Here is a 20419-nt window from a genome sequence, read left to right on the forward strand (position 1 = left end):
TCATACACACTTTTGTTACTTGTTCTGTGGTAAGAGTATCAAAGTTTAATTGGGCATAAGCATCAGAGAAACTATCGGAGCCTGTGAGCTGAACCTGAGTAATTAGAATGTCATTACTCCGATTTAGCTGAGCCTGTAAACAGGCCTCCTCTGACCACCAGGCTGAGATGGACTTAGAACAGCTTTTTGCCAAAAGATCACAGTCTGAAGGAAGCAAAACGACCTCAGTATAAAAAGTGTGCAATACCATTTGAACATAAGGAAACGTAGGACCATACTGAGTACAAGCATCCTTAAATTGTTTTTAAAAAGGTAAGATTGAGCGGCGCATATCGACGCAGACTGGTTGAGGAACTGAAACGACAGGAGGGTGAGGGGCTGTAGTGGATGGGGGAGGGCCTGGAGAATGACAGGTAAATTGTAGTTTGGTCCCAGAGCCATTATTTGATGCTGGAGGTTTGAAGAGAGAAGAATTAGCATATTTATGGTACCGGGCTTCGTGAGTCACAGCCGCAGGAGTTTGAAGTACTGGCTTTTCGTGAGAAGAAGTAAGAAAAGTAGGGGGAAACTTTAAGCCAAAGTTACCAGTTAGAAATCAAATTTTCAGAATCGTTAGGGTGGGGAGGAGTAGCTGAAGGGAGAGTCTGAACGAAGGCCATGTGGGAGAGGAAGGTTGAGAAAAAGGCAGAGAAACTGAGGAAAAGGCAGAAAACTGCGGCAACTGCAGGGGTTCACGAGATTGGCAAGCCACGAAGATGGCACGCACCAAGCACCCCAAACAGTGATGGGAACATAATACCCGGCCGAGACCAGTTTTCGGAATGCTTTACGGACACAATCACACAATTTTATATACACCGTTCCTTTTTCAGGAAACCAAGAACAGTATTTTTCTACTGCCTTGAATAGAGTGATCATATTTTTCATGGTTACCGGTTTTAACAGGAGTTTGTTAGATTACACATGACCGATAGTTAACCCAGACCTTACACAGATTACTCACCACTCGCCGGGGAGTTGAACACGCTTATCTGTGGACCAAGCCGATTGACGTTACACCGCACCTACCAAAGCGAATCCGGTTCCCTCATGCACTTAGGAAAAAAGAAAGACCACGTGGGAGCCAGATATCGGGGGACCTGCCCCGATAATCACATAAGTTCTTTTCTATTTTCCTAAGCGTCGACTGGCTTGAGAAATAAAAGGACAGAGTACAAAAGAGAGAAATTTTAAAGCTGGGCATCTGGGGGAGACATCACACATTGGTAGGATCTGTGATGCCCCACAAGCCACAAAAACCAGCAAGTTTTTGTTAGGGAGTTTCAAAAGGGGAGGGAGCATATGAATAGGTGTGGGTGACAGACATCAAGTACTTAACAGGGTAATAGAATATCACAAGGCAAGTGGAGACAGGGCGAGACCACAGGACCGAAGTGAAATTAAAATTGCTAATGAAGTTTTGGCACCATTGTCATTGATAACATCTTATCAGGAGACAGGGTTTTGAGATCAACCCGTCTGACCAAGGATTATTAGGCGGGAATTTTCTCTTCCTAATAAGCCTGGGAGTGCTATGGGAGACTGGAGTTTATTTCACCTCTGCAATCTCGACCATAAGAGACAGGTACGCCCCGGGGGGCCAGTTCAGAGACCTACCCCTAGGTGCGCATTCTCTTTCTCAGGGACGTTCCATGCTGAGAAAAGGAATTCAGTGATATTTCTCCCATTTGCTTTTGAAAGAAGAGAAATATGGTTCTGTTCTGCCCGGCTCACCGGCGGTCAGAGTTTAAGGTTATCTCTCTAATTCCCTGAACAATTGCTGTTATCCTGTTCTTTTTTCAGGGTGCCCACATTTCATATTGCTCAAACACACATGCTGTACAATTTATGTACTTAACGGAATTATTACAGGTCCTGAGACGATATACATCCTTCTCGACTGACAGGATTAAGAAATTAAAGTAATGACAGGCATAGGAAATCACAAGGGTATTGATTGGGGAAGTGATAAGTGTCCATGAAATCTTTACAATTTATGTTTAGAGATTTCAGTAAAGGCAGGCATAAGAAATTAAAAAAGTATTAATTTGGGGAACTAATAAATGTCCATAAAATCTTCATAATCCACGTTCTTCTGTCATGGCTTCAGCTGGTACCTCCGTTTGGGGTCCCTGACTTCCCGCAACACAGCACAGTGCCTGGCACAAAAGAGTTGCTCAATAAATAAATCAGGATGAATAGATAAATACACGGATAGGCACTTTGAACTACAGATGAGCTTAAATACTTTGTGTTTTTCTTAGTCAAACATGTCCAATTAAGCATGTGATAAATGTTATGATGACCATACCTGTGTCTTGCCTGATGTTCTTTGCAATCACTAAATGAATTCAATTGTTCCTGTTTTGACAGTTCTATTTTCAACCTAATGATCTGTTTATTTTAACTTCTGGCTGTTGGCTTTGTTTGGGTTTGTTAGCCTGACAAAGTGGTAGATATTGGTATTTGCTCTTTTGTTTAAATGTCACGAACATTAAAAATGCCTTTGCTTTTGGTAAGAAACCCTAGTTAGGACACCCTAGCGGTCAGGATGATTTGCGTTCTGGTGCAGTAACAGCAATCCCCAAATCTCAGTGGCCTCATGTAGTGAGGTATTTGTTTGTTTGTTTTTGAGTCAAGGTCTCACTCTGTCACCCAGACTAGAGTGCAGTGGTGCAATCTCAGCTCACTGCAACCTCTGCCTCCCAAACTCAAGTGATTCTCTTGCCTCCTGAGTAGCTGGGATTACAGGCCCATGCCACCACTGTCTGGCTAATTTTTGTACTTAGTAGAGACAGGATTTCACCATGTTAGCCAGGTTGGTCTTGAACTCCTGACCTCAAATGATCCACCCGCCTTAGCCTGCCAAAGTGCTGGGATGACAGGCATGAGCCACCATGCCTGGCCAGAGTGAGGCTTATTCTTGGTCACGTTGCATGTCTGGGCTGTGTTAGGGCATTGTGGGGTGGTCTGTTCATTGTGTTCACTCAGGGATCCAGGCTGACAAAAGCCCCATCTCTGCATGTGTCCTTGATCACCACTTCAGGGGAAAGGGAATGTGGTGGATCATAGAGCCTCTTAACACTTCCACCTGGAGGTGACTCAAGTTGCTGCTGCTCATGGTTCATTGGACAAAACGGATCACAGAGTCATGGGCAACTTCTCTGTGCCTGGAAGGGGAAACAAAATATGAATAGCCACATTGATTTTCCCTAGATATTACACAGAAGGCCTCATTTAAACACAGTTACTTATTTGTGTTTTGAAGCTAATTGTAGTCCATCAAACTTCACAGAAGATATGTGCACTTCCAAACTATTATTAAGCACAATTTTTTTTCTTTTTTTTTTTTTTTTGAGACAGAGTCTCACCCTCTTGTCCAGGCTGGAGTGCAGTGGCATGATCATGGATCGCTGCAACTTCTGCCTCCTGGGTTCAAGTGATTTTCATGCGTCAGCCTCCCAAAATGCTGGGATTACAGACACCCACAACAACGCCTGGCTAAGTTTTGTATTTTTAGTAGAGATGGGGTTTCACCATGTTGGCCTGGCTGGTCTGGAACTCCTGACCTGAGGTGATCCACCTGCCTCGGCCTCCCAAAGTGCTGAGATGACAGGCGTGAGCCGCCGCGCCTGGCCTTGAGTATGATTTTTGATTTGGAAGTTCAGAGTTAGGGTTTTAGTCTGAGGACTGTATGATGGGAAGGTGAAAAGCAGAGCTTGGCTGTGAGTTTGCTGGGATTCCTGTGCTGCTTCTACAGCTCTTTGGCTGTGTGACCGTTACTTTTGGCAAGTTCCTTTACCTTTCTATGTGTTGGTTTCCTCATCAATAAAATGGAAAAACTAATCATAATCATAATAGCTATTGGTGTTGGGATAGCCCAGTGGTTGACACATAAGGACTCAAACATACTTTTTTTTTTTTTTTTTTTTTTTGAGACGGAGTCTTGCTCTGTTGCCAGGCTGGAGTGCAGTGGTGCAATCTCGGCTCACTGCAACCTCTGCCTGCTGGGTTCAAGCGATTCTCCTGCCTCAGCCTCCCGAGTAGCTGGGATTACAGATGCCTGCTACCACTCCCAGTTAATTTTTGTATTTTTAGTAGAGACGGGGTTTCACCATGTTGTCCAGGATGCTCTCGATCTCTTGACCTCATGATCCGCACACCTCAGCCTCCCAAAGTGCTGGGTTTACAGGTATGAACCGCCGTGCCCAGCTCAAAAATACTATTATTAATTTTGGGGGGCAGTTATTATATTTTGTGAAAATCAGAGTTCAGTACCTTGTAACACTGAGTTGGGATCTATCCCTGAAGGAACAGGCTTCTAAAGAGGAAGGCATCGAGAGAGGGGCAAAATTTTAGTGGACGCTGTAATGACTTTAGGTATATGGACCTGGGGCAGAGTTCTAGCTGGGGCCACCAGGTAGCAAGGTGGACTTTGCTAAATTCTATCACTTTCCTGAGCCTCAGCCTCACTTGTTACAAATGGGGTTAAAGCATCCCTCTTTCATAAAGATGATTAAGTAAGAGGGAATGAAAGCAACTTCCATCAATGGTCAAAAGTATTCATTTAACTTCTTTTTTTTTTTTTTTTTTTTTTTTTTTTTTTTTTTGAGATGGAGTCTCTCTCTGTTGCCCAGGTTGGAGTGCAGTGGCATGGTCCCGGGTCACTGCAACCTCCACCTCCTGGGTTCAAGTGATTCCCTTGCCTCAGTCTCCTGCGTAGCTGGGACTACAGGTGCGTGCCACCACGCCTGGCTAATTTTTCTATTTTTAGTAGAGACGTGGTTTTACCATGTTGGCCAGGATGGTCTCGACCTCCTGACCTTGTGATCCACCCACCTTAGCCTCCCAAAGTGTTGGGATTACAGGCATGAGCCACCATGCCTGGCCCATTTAACTTCTATATTACTTTCCTGTTGGTGGATTTACCAGTGCAAACTGAGCAGCTTAAAACACCACCCAGTTATTATCTGTTTCCATGAGCCAAGGGTCTGGGCAGGGTTTAACTGGGTCTTCTATTCAGGGTCACAATACTGCAAACAGAGTGTCAGCTGGGGTCTCATCAGATGCTCAGTGTCCTCTTCCAAGCTTATTCAGTTTGTGGACTGAATTCAATTTCTTGCAATTGTTGAACGAAGGCCCTCAGCTCCTAGAGCTGCCACCTCCAAAGACAGTTCACAGCATGGCCATTTATGTCTCCTTGGAGGCTAAGGGTTGAATCTCTGAAACTTCACCTTTAAAAGACTCACCTGATTAGGTCTGGCCCACCTAAGATCATCCTGCTTTGGATGAACTCAAAGTCAGCTGAGCAAATGTGCTTAACAAAGCAAGCGTGACCATAATCACATTTGCAAAATTCCTTCCCCTTGGCCAAATCACAAGCTCTGCACACACTCAAGAAGAGATGATACAGGGAGCAGATATAAGGGAGTGGTTCTCTTGGGGGCTGTCCTAGAACTCTGCCCATTACAACTTCCTTTCTCGAGGAACAGCAGGCCTGGGGAGAGATGATCACGGATGAGAGCAGCCCACAGGTTGTGAGCACCAGGTGCTGGAGTAGGATGCAGGAGGCTGACAAGCAAGTATGAAAAGCCTTCTCTGGGCTGGGTGGAGTGGCTCACACCTGTAATCCCAACACTATGGGAGGCCGAGGTGGGCGGATCACGAGGTCAAGAGATCGAGACTATCCTGGCCAACCAACATGGGGAAACCCCGTCTCTAATCAAAATGCAAAAATTAGCTGGGAGTGGTGGCATACGTCTCTAACAACCCAGCTCCCCAAGTGAGCAATTCCTGTCCCTTTTAAGGGCTCACAACCCTAAGGGGGTCCACATGAGAGGGTCGTGATCGTGAGAGAGTCGTGATCGATTGACCAAGAAGGGAGTACGTGACTGGGGGCTGCATTCAGCAAACCCCATCTCTACTAAAATAGCAAAATTCAGCAAAGTCTCAGGATAAAAATCAATGTGCAAACATCACAAGCATTCGTATACACCAATAACAAACAGAGAGCCAAATCATGAGTGAACTCCCATTCACAATTGCTTCAAAGAGAATAAAATACCTAGGAATCCAACTTACAAGGGATGTGAAGGACCTCTTCAAGGAGAACTATAAACCACTGCTCAACGAAATAAAAGAGGATACAAACAAATGGAAGAACATTCCATGCTCATGGGTAGGAAGAATCAATATCGTGAAAATGGCCATACTGCCCAAGGTAATTTATAGTTTCAATGCCATCCCCATCAAGCTACCAATGACTTTCTTCACAGAATTGGAAAAAAACTACTTTAAAGTTCATATGGAACCAAAAAAGAGCTGGCATTACCAAGTCAATCCTAAGCCAAAAGAACAAAGCTGGAGGAATCAGGCTACCTGACTTCAAACTATACTACAAGGTACAGTAACCAAAACAGCATGGTACTGGTACCAAAACAGAGATATAGACCAATGGAACAGAACAGAGGCCTCAGAAATAATGCCGCATTATCTACAACTATCTGATCTTTGACAAACCTGGCAAAAGCAAGAAATGGGGAAAGGATTCCCTATTTAATAAATGGTGCTGGAAAAACTGGCTAGCCATATGTAGAAAGCTGAAACTGGATCTCTTCCTTACACCTTATACAAAAATCAATTCAAGATGGATTAAAGACTTAAATGTTAGACCTAAAACCATAAAAACCCTAGAAGAAAACCTAGGCAATACCATTCAGGACATAGGCATGGGCAAGGACTTCATGTCTAAAACACCAAAAGCAATGGCAACAAAAGCCAAAATTGACAAATGGGACCTAATTAAACTCAAGAGCTTCTGCACGGCAAAAGAAACTACCAGCAGAGTGAACAGGTAACCTACAGAATGGGAGAAAATTTTTGCAATCTACTCGTCTGACAAAGGGACCTATGACTTTCTTATAACCAAGAGAATATGGCAGAGGTGATGGGATGTAGTGATTATGTTAGATAGGATGTTAAGTTGTCTTGCTAGGAGGTTATCTTGCTGGCTTTGAAGATGTGAGCTGCCATGTCATGAGTGGCCAGATGGAGAGGCTCATGTGGCAAGAAGCTGAGGACAGCAAGAACCTGGGGCCCTGATTCCAGCAGCCTGCAAGGAACTGAATGCTGCCAACAACCAGATGAGACGGGAAGCAGATCAATCACCAGTCAAGCCTCCAGATGAGAACTGAGCCCTGGCTGACATTATGGTTGCAGCCTTGCACTGAACCCAGCTGAGTCACGCCTGGATTCCTGACCCACAGAAACCACGTAGTGATAACTGTGTGCTGTCTCAAGCCACAAAATTTGCAGTAATATTGTTGCACAGCAATAGATAACTAATATAAAAACTGTCCTACATCATGTACATTACTGAGTGAAATGTAGGACCTGGATTTAAGCTCTGATTTCAGAGTTGTGGTCTCAGTCTCCCCAGGGAGACCTGTCCTGGGAGACAGTTATGCCAGGCTGTGATGCTGTGATGATTGTTCTCTTCCTACCCAGAAGCTTTCAATAGGCATGTCAAGCATGTGACCCCAGCTACATATACCAAATGTATTTCTGACAAATGCCAGGACATCGTGAGCTTCCTTGTTTTACTGAGAGCTCCATAAAGGAAGGATCATCTCTGTCTCTTTTTTTTTTTTCTTTTTTAAGAGTCTCACTCTCACCCAGGCTGGAGTGTAGTGGTGCGATCTCGGCTCACTGCAGTCTCTGCCTCCTGGGCTCAAGGGATTCTCCAGCCTCAGCCTCCTGAGTAGCTGGGATCAAAGGTGTGCATCACCGCACCCAGCTAATTTCATATTTTTGGTAGAGACGGGGTTTACTCATGTTGGCCAGGCAGATCTTGAACTCCTGGCCTCAAGCGATTCGCCTACCTCGGCCTACCAAAGTGCTGGGATTACAGGCATGAGCCAATGCACCTGGCCTGTCTTTTTTATGTTATGTCCATGTGAAACAGCCCAGTTGTCAGCACACAAAGGGGTCCAAATGTGAAAGGAAAGGGCAAACACAGGGGAAACCTAGGGGTGTTCAGAAGTAGTTCCCAGGTCATTGCCTGTTTCAATATGTACAGTCCTGGGCCCCACGCACATGATTCTGTCTTGGCAGGTCAGAGTTAGAGATGGGGAGCTACCTGGTTACGAGGGATCCCAGTGCATTTTGAGGCAGCTGGTTGTTAAGACTGCATTGTAAAAATTACAACCCAAAGATGTGAAGGGAAACAGAAAGACATTGGCAGGCTAGAAAACAACACAAGTAAAACATGAACAAGTTCATTCCAGAAGGAGATTCTCAATGACAGCTGCACATCAGAATCACCTGGGGAGATTTTAAAACCCCAGTGCCCGGGCTCTGCAGCCCAGATCAATTATTACAGAATCTCTTGGGGATGAAACATGGGCATCAGTATTTTTGGTGTGTGTGTGTGTGTGTGTGTGTGTGTGTGTGTGTGTGTGTGTTTGAGACGGAATCTTGTTCTGTCACCCAGGCTGAAGTGCAGTGGTGCGATCTCAGCTCACTGCTGCCTCTGCCTCCCGGGTTCAACCCATTTTCCTACCTCAGCCTCCCAAGTAGCTGGGATCACAGGTGTGCACCCCCACGCCTGGCTAATTTTTGTATTTTTAATAGAGATAGGGTTTCACCATGCTGCCCAGGCAGGTCTCGAACTCCCAGCCTCAGGTGATCTGCCCGCCTTGGCCTCACACAGTGCTGGGATTACAGGCACGAGCCATTGCTCCTAGCAGTATTTTTTTAATGAGGCAAAATTCACATAACATAAAGTCCCTGTATGAAACCATACACTTCAGTATCATTAAATACATTCACAATATTAAGCAATCATCATCTCTGTCTAGTTCCAAAACATTTTCATTAACACCCCCGCCCCCCCAAAAAATAACCCTGTATCCATCAAGCACTCTCCATCCCCTCCCCTTTCCCCCAGCTCCTGGCAACCACTTACCTGCTTTCTGCCTCTATAGATTTGCCTATTCTGGGCCTTTCACATAAATGGAATCATGCAATATATATAATAACCAAAAGGTAGCAACAACCAAGATGGCCATTTGGTTGACGAATGAACAAACAATATGTGCTGTATCCATACAATGGAAATATTGGTGCCTACTACATGTGGATGGACCTTGGAAACATCATGCTAAGTGAGAGAGAGCCTTGGTATTGTCTCTTCTCCCCAGGAGATTCCAAGATGCAGCCAAGGTTGAGACCCCCTGACAAGCAATGGATATGATTGGGTGCAGATGAAATAAGGCAGCCAGGGGCAGGAGGGACGTCTCATTGAAGATGATTATTTGTGGATGCCTAGCAGGGGTGGGGATGAGGTATGATAACAGCAACCCCAATCCCAACACTGCGTGACCGATTTTATCTTCAGCCAGCTGATATGCCTCATGGGGTTTGGACACAGGACAACTCTGCCTCCCAGGTTCAAGCAATAACACCTGCCTCAGCCTCTTAAGTAGCTGGGATTACAGGCATGTATCACCACGCCTGGCTAATTTTTGTATTTTTAGTAGAAACGAGGTCTCGTCATGTTGCCCAGGTTGGTCTCGAACTTCTGGCCTTAAATGATCCACCCACCTCAGCCTCCCATAGTACTGGGATTACAGGCATGAGCCACAGTGGCAGCCTCCAAATTGTATTTGAAGTTTGACTTTCCACCTCCAGAAAATCCAACCTTTTCCCAAGTCACAGTGGGACACCCCGGAGTTAATTTGAGAGAAATATGCTTTTAAAAACAACTCCAGGCCAGGCGCAGTGGCTCACGCGTGTAATCCTAGCACTTTGGGAAGCTGAGGCGGACGGATCACGTGGTCAGGAGATCAAGACCATCCTGGCCAACGTGGTGAAACCCCGTGTCTACTAAAAATACAAAAAATTAGCCGGGCATGGTGGCACTTGCCTGAAAGCCCAGCTACTAGGGGGGCTGAGGCAGGAGAATCGCTTGAACCAGGGAGTCAGAGGTTGCAGTGAGCCGAGATCGCGCCACTGCACTCCAGCCTGGCGACAAGGAGAGATTCCGTCTCAACATAGATAAATAAAACCCTCCGATATGAACACCAAACTAGAATCATTCCACTGACTTCCCTCCGCCAATCAGGGGGAGTTATGGTGATGGTGCATGAGTGTCTATTTGCATTGAGTCTTAATGGAAAAAAAGGTTGTGTCACTCAAACGAAAAACAAATCACAGCCCAGACTGGAGCTGTGGATGAATAGCATGGCTGAGTGTTGGTACAGGCTTTCCACAGCAATATTAAAACTGAAAAAATCAGCAATGAAGCTCCCAGCCACATTTCTGCCAAATGATTTGGGGGGAAAACAACAGAGGCACTCCTCAACTTTTCCTTCGCTGCACAAAGTGGGTTTGGCTGGAAATGCCAAGTGTACTTGTTGCTGGGATCTTTCAAATGAAAGCAAGCTGGGAGTCAACCTCCTGCAGCCGCAGGCCAGAAATGGGTTTAGACCAAACTAGTATAATAACACTGGTGCACATCTAAACAGATTTAACTCACTCCCAGCAATCCAGATTAATTTAATATGCTTTCTTATTGGCATTCTGCATTTTTCATTAAAGCAAATAAACATCCATCCCTCTGTGATAAGTTAGGGCAAAAAAAAAAAAATTCATATGTTTAGGGCATAGGGAAGGAGGAGTTGTTGGCTGTTAAAAAAAAATACTGCAAATGGCCTTTGAAAGTCTAGACATCTTCATCATAAACACAAACATTCCTCTTCACAAAGGGACCTCAAGTAACCTTAGGCTGGATGGCCCACTTGAGTATGTTTTTCTTCTCATTCTTTCTTACCTTCCCTCCAGCCAACCCAACCCACATTCAGTGACCAAGTCACGTGGGTTTTACCTCCTATATCTTTTCAGATCCGTTCACTGCTCAGCCACTCTCCTGACACCACCATAAACCAAGCCACCATCACCTCCAACTGTTTGACTGCAAATGCCTCCTCACTGGCCTCTGTCTTCCCCTGGTCCTGTGACAATCTGCACTCCGGTCGGATCATTACGTTAGGAGATCCAGACCATTCTCCCTAACACGGTGAAACCCTGCCTCTACTAAAAATACAAAAATTTTAGCTGGGCGTGGTGGCGGGCGCCTGTAGTCGCAGCTACTTGGGAGACTGAGGCAGGAGAATGGCGTGAACGCGGGAGGTGGAGCTTGCAGTGAGCCGAGATCGCGCCACTGCACTCCGGCCTGGGCGACAGAGTGAGACTCCATCTCAAAAAAAAGAAAAAAAAAATGATAAAAGGTCACCTTTACTGAGCCCACCCTATCTCATTCCATCCCTACATCAGTCCTTTATTTCACCAGTGGGGAAGCTGGGACACAGAGTAGTTAGGTGGGATGCCCAAGGTGGGACCACTCGTGTGAAGTTTCCACACAGTAATGTGAGACCCTCCATGACCTAGCCCCTCTCTTTCTCCAGCCTCATTTCCTGATTCTCTCGCTTGGCCTGCAGGCCTCAGCCACACAAACTTCTTGAAAGTCCCTTAAATCTGGCTGAGCGCAGTGGCTCACACCTGTAATCTCAGCACTTTGGGAAGCTGAGGCGGCTGGATCACCTGAGATCAGGAGTTCGAGACCAGCCTGGTCAACATGGTGGAACCCCATCTCTACTAAATATCCCAAAATTAGACAGGTGTGGTGGATGGCACCTGTAATCTCAGCTACTCGGGAGACTGAGGCAGGAAAGTCGCTTGGACTCGGGAGGCAGAGGTTGCCGTGAGCCAAGATCGCACCACTCCACCCAAGCCTGGGCGTCAACAGTGAAAGTCCGTCTCAACAAAAAAAGTCCCTTAAATCTGCTCTATGCCTATCAACCTCAGGGACTTCACTATGCTGTTTCTCACCCTGAAATGCTGTTCCTCATTTCTCTACATAGTGAACTCATCCCACCCCCTAGGCCTTTCCTTAAGTGTCATCACTTCAAGGAAGATTTTACTTTTTTAATATAACTATTAAAATATAATTCAGGTACCGTATCATTTGCCCATTTAAAGTGAACAAATCAGTGGTTTCAGTGCATTCACAGAGCTCGGCAACCACCATTATGATCAATTTTAAAACATTTTCATCACCCCAAAAGGAAACCCTGTATCCATGAGCAGGTACCTGCCATTTCCTCCTCCCACTAAGCCCTGACAATCTACTTTTTTTGAGATAGAGTATCTGTCACAGGCTGGAGTGCAGTGGCACAATCTCGGCTCACTGCAACCTCCGCCTCCCGGGTTCAAGCAATTCTCCTGCCTCCCGAGTAGCCGGGATTACAGAGATGTGCCACCATGCCCATCTAATTTTGTATTTTTAGTAGAGTCAGGGTTTCTATCTTCATAGATTTGCGTGTTCTGGACATTTCATATAAATGACATCTTAGAATATGTGACCTTTTGTGACTGGTTTCTTCCACTTAGCTTAATATTCTCATAGTTCATCCGTGTTGTAGCCCGTGTTAGTACTTCATTCCTTTTGATGACTGAATAATATTCCATTGCATAGTCAAACCATGTTCTATTTCTCCACTCATCAGTAGACAAGCATTTGTGTTGTTTTCACTTTGGCGCTATTATGAATAATGCTGCTATGAGCATTTGTGTACAAGTTTCTGGACGGACATATATGTTCATTTCTTTCATAAACTGGAGTGGAAGTGCTGGGTCATAGAGCTCTGTGTTTAAGCTTTTGAAGAAGTGCCAGACTGTGTAAGAAAGAAAGCCTTTCCTCACCCTGTGAGACTGAGCTCCCTCTCTCCATTTATACGTTCTCTTTAAGCCCTTTGCTTCTCTTTCAGAGCAATTCACGTTGACCTGGGTCACCCTCAACTTAAGGCTCATAACTCCCCTAGATCCTCAGGGTCCACACTAAATGTGATGAAATATGATGCAAGCCACATATTTACTTTTGCATTTTGTAACAACCACATTTTTAAAAGTAAAACAAAAGAAGTGAAGGTAATTGGAATAATATCACAGATGTAAACAAATCTATCCAAAATACCAGGTCTACATGTATAAAATTTTTTAACAATAACAAAATACTTTGCTTTCATTTTATATTAAGTCCTCACAATCTAATGTGTATTTGACACTTCTCGCACATTTCAGAATGATGGCAGCAGCCCATATGGGGGGCCCGCCCATGATGCCAATGATGGGCCTTCCTGCTCCTGGGATGATGCCAGTGGGACCTGCTCCTGGAATGAGGCCGCCCATGGGAGGCCACATGCCTGTGATGCCTGGGTGCCCAATGATAAGACCTCCTGCCCGTCTCATGATGGTGCCCAGTCAGCCCAGAATGACTCGACCAGACAGATAAGGATAGAGGGGAGGCCTCATTGCATCAGTGTTGTTTTGTTGTTGTTATTGTTGTGTTTTTTTTGTTTGTAATGTTTTGTTTTGTTTTTGAGACAGAGTCTTCCTCTGTCGCCCAAGCTGGAGGGCAGTGGCATGATCTCAGCTCACTGAAACCTCCACCTCCCGGGTTCAAGCGATTCCCCTGCCTCAGCCTCCTGAGTAGTGTGGGACTACAGGCGTGTTCACCATGCCCGGCTAATTTTTTTTATTTTAGTAGAAACGGGGTTTCACCATGTTGGCCAGGATGGTCTCAATCTCCTGACCTCGTGACCCGCTCGCCTCAGCCTCTGAAAGTGCTGGGATTAAAGGTGTGAGCCACTGCGCCTGGACTATATGAATTTTATATTTACCTGTTCCCTTCACCAGGAGATCATGCTGCTGTGATGTCGGGTTTTCTTAACAGCGTAAGGAAGACTTGCCCCCTTGCCCTATCAAAGAGAATAGTTTTGGAGGGGAGAAGTGGGACCAAAAAAGATGCAGTTTTCATTTGTATTGGGAAATGTGAAAATAAAATTGACAACTCTTTCAGTTAAAAACAAAAAAAGAAAAGGAAAGAAGATGTGGGGCTGCCATATGCAATACCGTGGATTTCATGGATCTTCTACTCTGGAGGCAAATATTATCTTTACTGAAGCCAGACCAACCTGACACAAAGACCTTTTGTTTTTTTAATGTGACTGTGTTTTATTTTAGAATGTGTAATTCACTTTAGAAGGGTAAAGTACCTGTCTGGGGAAGACTATTTAATTTCCTGCATTTATTTAGAATGTTGGCTGATGTTGTTATGAAGGGAAACAGCTCTAACAACTGAGTGCCCCCCACATAGCCACAGCTCATGAGTTCACGGGGCAAAGGAATTGAACAGCAGCCTCCTAATAGCCAGCCTTCTCTGTGATGTGGAAATAATTATCAGCATGTAAAAGACTATATATATATTCAACAATTCTGATCCCCTGAAAAATTCAAATCTACAACTGATTTGCTTCCTGGGCTCCTGAAAACAACTTTGTCAAAATTGTTCAGAAATATAATCAGCCAATCGTTGCCCCTTGGGGACGCAGGATAAAGCAAGTCAGCTATGACCAATGTGGAGTCGGCCATGCACAATTACATGCAGACCTGCATGATATCGAGTTCCTGCTATGGTCCCTCCCCAGTCAGGCCCCCATTGCCTGGGCTGCAACCAGAAGCATTCAGGCACAAGTGCATTCAACAAATACTTATTTAATTGTATTGGTGGTTAGAGGGTTGCAATTGATTAAGGTACATTAATGGATCCATGTCCTCCCTGTATCCAAGACTCTGCCATTTGTCTCTGCAGTTCCTCCCACTGAAGAATCGGAGTATATTTCTCCAGTCCCTAATGTTGGGTTTTGTAATGTGTCTAGCTTTGGCCACTGGAATATTCATCTGTATGACCAACAACTTGGAAAGTGTGCATTCATTTGTGCTCACTCACTCCTGCTATCACCATGACAACAAGCCCAGGCCAGACTGCTGCTTCCAGCAGAAGATAAGAGACACCAAGAGCAAAGTCGAGCTTCCCAGACATGCTCATGCTAGATTGACCAATCCTCAGCTGACCCATAGATCCATGAAAATAAACGATTGTTGTATTAAGCCACTGAGATTTGGAGTGACTTGTTATGCAGCATTTTGTGAAAACAACTAACTGACACAAGGGTCACTGTCCTTTATCTCTGTAGATTTTAACCAATTTTAATAGCTAGATGGAGATCTTCTAGTTGCCTTTATTTATAATGAATATGACTGTAGAGCTAGTTTGGCCTGACACTACCAGTAACCTACCCAGAAATTCAGAAATACTTTCTTCTCCAACCTGCCCCAACCAACCTTTTGTTTGTTTGTTTGTTTTTGGGTTCTCCCTCTTTGCCTAGGCAAGAGTACAAATGGTACAGTCAGAGCTCACTGTAGCCTCAAAATCCTGGGCTCAAGTGATCTTCCCCTTCAGCCTCCTATGTAGCTAAGACTACAGACATGTGCCACCATGCCTGGCTAATTTTTTTATTCTTTGCAGAGAGAGGGTCTCACTATATTGCCCAAGTTGGTTTCAAACTCCTGGCCTCAAGCAGTCCTCCTGCCTCACCCTTCCAAAGTGCTAGAATTATAGGCATGAGCCACCACACCCAGCCTCTTCTTCTTTTTAAATAGAAACTTTATTTTATTCTGACAGTGGGTTTCTTTCTTTCTTTTTTTTTTTTAAGAAAAAGTTGGCCCAGCCCCAGGGAATAAATTTTGACTGCTCTAAACAACTATAGACCAAGGGCCAAATCTGGCCCTCTGACTGTATAAATTAACTTTTACTGGAATAAAACCAGGTCCGTTGATTTATCCATTGTCTACATACGCTTTTAGGCTACGATGGCACCACTGCGTCACTACAACAGAGGTTATTTAGACCAAAAGCCTAAAATATTACCGTTTGCCTCTTTATGGAGAAAGTTTGCCATTCCCTATCTAAGGTTTAGATTCTGAGCTTATCATTTTATCCTACCCGCCCTCACCAGTGACTGGCTCAAAACAAGTCTGTAATTCCATTCTGACTGTTCTACTGAGGGAATTCCCCCTTCTTCTCATGCAGAACTGATGAGGGTAAGTTGTATTAATAGGACATACGCTCAGGTTTTCTGAAAAATACTTTTATCTAGAAATGCATAGGAATATGCTGGTGCCTGAATGTACCATCCGGGGGCCTGGAGATTGACTCCCCTGCCTCCACAGCTGGTGCTCACACTTACTACTGAGAGGCCTGAGGAAACACCTGCCTACCCACCACCAGAACCTGCATAGGTCACCTGGAGAACTAGAGATCAGCCTGCCACACACACCACCCAGGAGCCCAGTGGTGCACCTGCCCACCTGGCCCAGTGCTGCCACTGCCAGCAACCAAAGAAGCCACCTGGAGACCCAGGGATTGGCTCACACAGACAGGCTATCATCAGTGCCCACAAACGCTGCCCATGGTCCCTAGTATTGACACACCTGGTCCACCGCCACTACCACTGATGCTGAAGGACAAGACTTCCTGGCATCCCCATCCTCAGCAAAGCCTCACCACAGCCTCCAATAACAACTGCCATCTGGCCAAGTGTGGTGGCTCACGCCTGTAATACCAGCACTTTGAGAGGCCGAGGCGGGTAGATCACGAGGTCAGGAGTTCGAGAGCAGCTTGGCCAACATGGTGAAACCCCGTCTCTACTAAAAATACAGAAATTAGCTGGTCATGGTTGCATGTGCCTATACTCCCAGCTACTCAGGAGGCTGAGGCAGGAGAATTGCCTGAACACGGGAGGCAGAGGTTGCGGTGAGCTGAGATTGTGCCACTGCACTCCAGCCTGGTGACAGAGTTAGACTCCATCTCAACAACCAAAAAAAAAAAAAAAAAAAAAAAAAAAAAAAAAAAAAAAAAAAACAACAAAACAAAAAAAAACACTGCAGTCTAAGCCACTGAATGACTCACAGGCACCACTCATGCCAATTACAGCTGAAGGAATCATATGCAGACTATACCACTGTACCCACCCAGAATCAAAGCCAAAGTGTGATATCCAATGAACACTGTAGATACAGCTATAAGAAAAGGTCTTTCCCATATAAAAGCCAATCCATAAAATTGGAAGAAATGACTGTTATGTCAGAGGCACAGATAGTCACATAAGGATGCAAGAAATATGAAAAAGGAAACATAACATCTCCAAAGAAGCACAATAATTCTCCAGCAACAGATCCAATGAAAAGAAAATCTATGAAATGCCTGAAAAAATTTCAGAATAATGTTATTAAAGAAACTCACGGAGATACAAGAGAACACAGATAATGAATACAAAAAAAAAAAAAAAGAAAGAAACAGAAAACAGGAAAACAATTCATGATCTGAATCACAAATTCAACAGAGATAGACAGCATAACAAAGAGCCAAACACAAATCCTGGAAGAGAATAAATCATTGAAATAAATACAAAAGATAATTGACAGCTTTAACAATAGACTAGATCAAGCAAAACAAAGAATTTCTGAACCTGAAGAGTGGTCTTTTAAAATAATCCAGTCAGACAAAAAGAAAGAAAAAAGAATGAAGCAAGGCTACATGACATATGGGAAACATATGTGACAAAAAACTGAAATTCTGGGAGTTCTGGATGGAGATGCGATTGGTAAAGGCATAGAAAACCTATTTAATGAAATAGTAACTGAAAACTTCCTGAATGCTTCCAAATGCAGGAAGCTCAAAGATTACCAAGTAAATACAACTCAAAAAGGTCTTCTCCAAGGCACATTATGGTAAAATTGTCAAAAGACAAAGAGAAAATGCTAAAAACAGGAAGAGAAAGGTATCAAGTCACTTATAAGAGAATCTCCATCAGGCTAACAGGGAATTTCTCAGCAGAAACCTTACAGGCTAGGAGAAAAGGGGATGTATATTACAAGTAAAAAATAAAAATAAAAAAATGTAAGCCAAAAATACTATACCCAGCAAAGCTATCCTTCACAAATGAAGGAGACTGGCATAGTGGCTCACATCTGCAATTCCAGAGACTCAGAAGGCTGAGGCAGTAGGACCATTTGATCCCAGGAGTTCAAGGCTGCAGTGAGCTATGATCATGTCACTGTACTCCAGCCTGGGTGACAGAGTGAGACTCCATTGCTAAAAAAAAAATAGTAATAATAAAAGAGAAGAAAGTATTTCCCAGATAAGCAAAAGACTGTTTGTTTGTGTCTTGTTTGTTGCGGTCCTACAAGAAATGTTTAAGGGAGTCCTACATTGGGAAGTGAAAGAACAATATCTACCATCATGAAAATACATGAAAGTATAAAACTCACTGGTAGTTCAGACACACAAAGAACAAAGGATTCAAACATCACCACTAAAGAAAACCACCAAACTGCAACCATAAATAATGAGAGAAAAAAGGAACAAAGGTGTATTAGTCTGTTTTCACACTGCTGATAAAGACATACCTGACTGAGACTGGGCAACTTACGAAAGAAAGAGGTTTAATGGACTTACACTTCCACATAGCTGAGGAAGCCTAAGAATCACGTTGGAAGGCAAGAAGCAAGTCATGTCTCACATGGATGGCAGCAATCAAAGATAGAGCTTCTGCAGAGAAACTACCCTTTTCAAAACCATCAGACCTTGTGAGACGTATTCACTATCATGAGAACAGCATGGGAAAGACCTGACCCCATGACTCAATTACTTCCCACCAGGTCCCTCCCACAACATGTGGGAATTCAAGATGAGACTTGGGTGGGGACACAACCAAACCATATCATTCTGCCCCTGGCCCTTCCCAAATCTCATATCCTCACATTTCAAAACCAATCATGCCTTCCCAACAGTCCCCCAAAGTCTTAACTAAGTTCAGCATTAATTCAAAAGTCCACAGTCCAAAGTCTCATTTGAGACAAGGCAAATCCCTTCTGCCTATGAGCATGTAAAATCAAAAACAAGTTAGTTACTTCCTAGATATAATGGGGGTATAGGCACTGGGTAAATACAGTCATTCCAAATGGCAGAAAATTGCCAAAACAAAGGGGCTACAGGACCCATGCAAGCCCAAAATCCAGTGGGGCAGTGAAATCTCAAAGCTCCAAAATGATCTCCTTTGACTCCATATCTCACATGCAGGTCATGCTGATGTAAGAGGTGGGCTCCCATGGCCTTGGGAGAAAAAAGGCCACAGCTCCACTCCTGTGGCTTTGTATGGTTTAGACCCCCTACTGGCTCCTTTCACGGGTTGGCATTGAGTGTCTGCAGCTTTTCAAGGCACACAGTGCAAGCTGTCAGTGAATCCAGAATTCTGGGGTCTGGAGGATGGTGGCCCTCTTCTCAAAGCTCCACTAGGTGGTGCTGCAGTAGGGACTCTATGTGGGGGCTCCGACCCCACATTTCCCTTCTGCACTGCCCTAGTAGAGTTTCTCCATGAGTGCCCTGCCCCTGCAGCAAACTCCTGCCTGGATATCTAGGCATTTCCATACAACTTCTGAAATCTAGGCAGCAGTTCCCAAACCTCAATTTTTGACTTCTGTGCACCCACAGGCTCAACACTATGTGGAAGCTGCTAAGGCTTGGGGCCTGCACCCTCTGAAGCCACAGCCCACGTTGTGCCTTGGTGCCTTTTAGCTGCAGCTGGAGTGGCTAGGACTCAGGCACCCTAGGCTGCTCACAACAGGGGTCCCTGGGTCCAGCCCACAAAAACATCTTTTCTTCCTAGGCCTCTGGACCTTTGATGGGAGGGGCTGCCATGAAGACCTGTGACATGCCCTGGAGACATTTTCCCCATTGTCTTGGGGATTCACATTTGACTCCTCGTTACTTAAACAAACTTCTGCAGCCAGATCGAATTTTTCTTGAAAAAATGGGATTTTCTTTTCTATTGCATTGTCAGGCTGCAGATTTTCCAAACTTTCATGCTCTGCTTCCCTTATAAAACTGAAGGCCTTTAACAGCACCCAAGTCATCTCTTGAATGCTTTGCTGCTTAGAAATTTCTATCAGATACCCTATATCTCAAGTTCAAATACCCTATCAGATACCCTAAATCATCTCTCTCAAGTTCAAAATTCCACAAATCTCTACAGCACGGGCAAAAAGCCACCAGTCTCTTTGCTAAAACATAACAGGAGTCACCATTGTGCCAGTTCCTAACAAGTTTCTCATTTCCATCTGAGACAACCTAAGCCTAGACTTTATTGTCCATATAACAATCAGCATTTTGGGCAAGTCTCTAGAAAATCTCTTCCAAATTTTCCCACATTTTCCTGTTTCCTTCTGAGCCCTCCAAACTGTTCCAACCTCTGCCTGTTTCCCAGTTCCAAAGTCACTTCCACATATTCAGGTATCTTTTAGCAACACCCCACTTCTGGTACTAATTTACTGTATTAGTCCATTTTCACACAGCTGATAAAGACACATTCAAGACTGGGAAATTTACAAAAGAAAGAGGCTTAATGGGCTTACAGTTGTA

The 20419-nt window shown here is 44.5% G+C and overlaps 1 protein-coding gene across 6 annotated transcripts in view; it reads left to right on the forward strand.

Moving 5' to 3' along the window:
* The window catches only part of LOC736669 (uncharacterized), a 188406-nt gene extending 171110 nt beyond the window's left edge, over positions 1-17296 (forward strand). For 4 of the 6 annotated variants that reach the window (XR_010159417.1, XR_010159418.1, XR_010159415.1 and 1 more), the window contains exon 5: positions 946-17296. Coding sequence is in view for 1 of the 6 variants with exons in the window: in XM_054656546.2 (XP_054512521.2) it covers positions 13180-13461 (282 nt within the window). In the remaining 5 variants the exon portion in view is untranslated. The remainder of the gene's footprint in view (positions 1-945) is intronic. The other 2 variants (XR_008536632.2, XM_054656546.2) reach the window with 1 other exon arrangement.
* The last annotated feature ends 3123 nt before the right edge of the window (positions 17297-20419 follow it).

Source organism: Pan troglodytes, chromosome 7 (genome assembly GCF_028858775.2).
Source record: "Pan troglodytes isolate AG18354 chromosome 7, NHGRI_mPanTro3-v2.0_pri, whole genome shotgun sequence".
Classification (NCBI taxonomy): Eukaryota; Metazoa; Chordata; class Mammalia; order Primates; family Hominidae; genus Pan; species Pan troglodytes.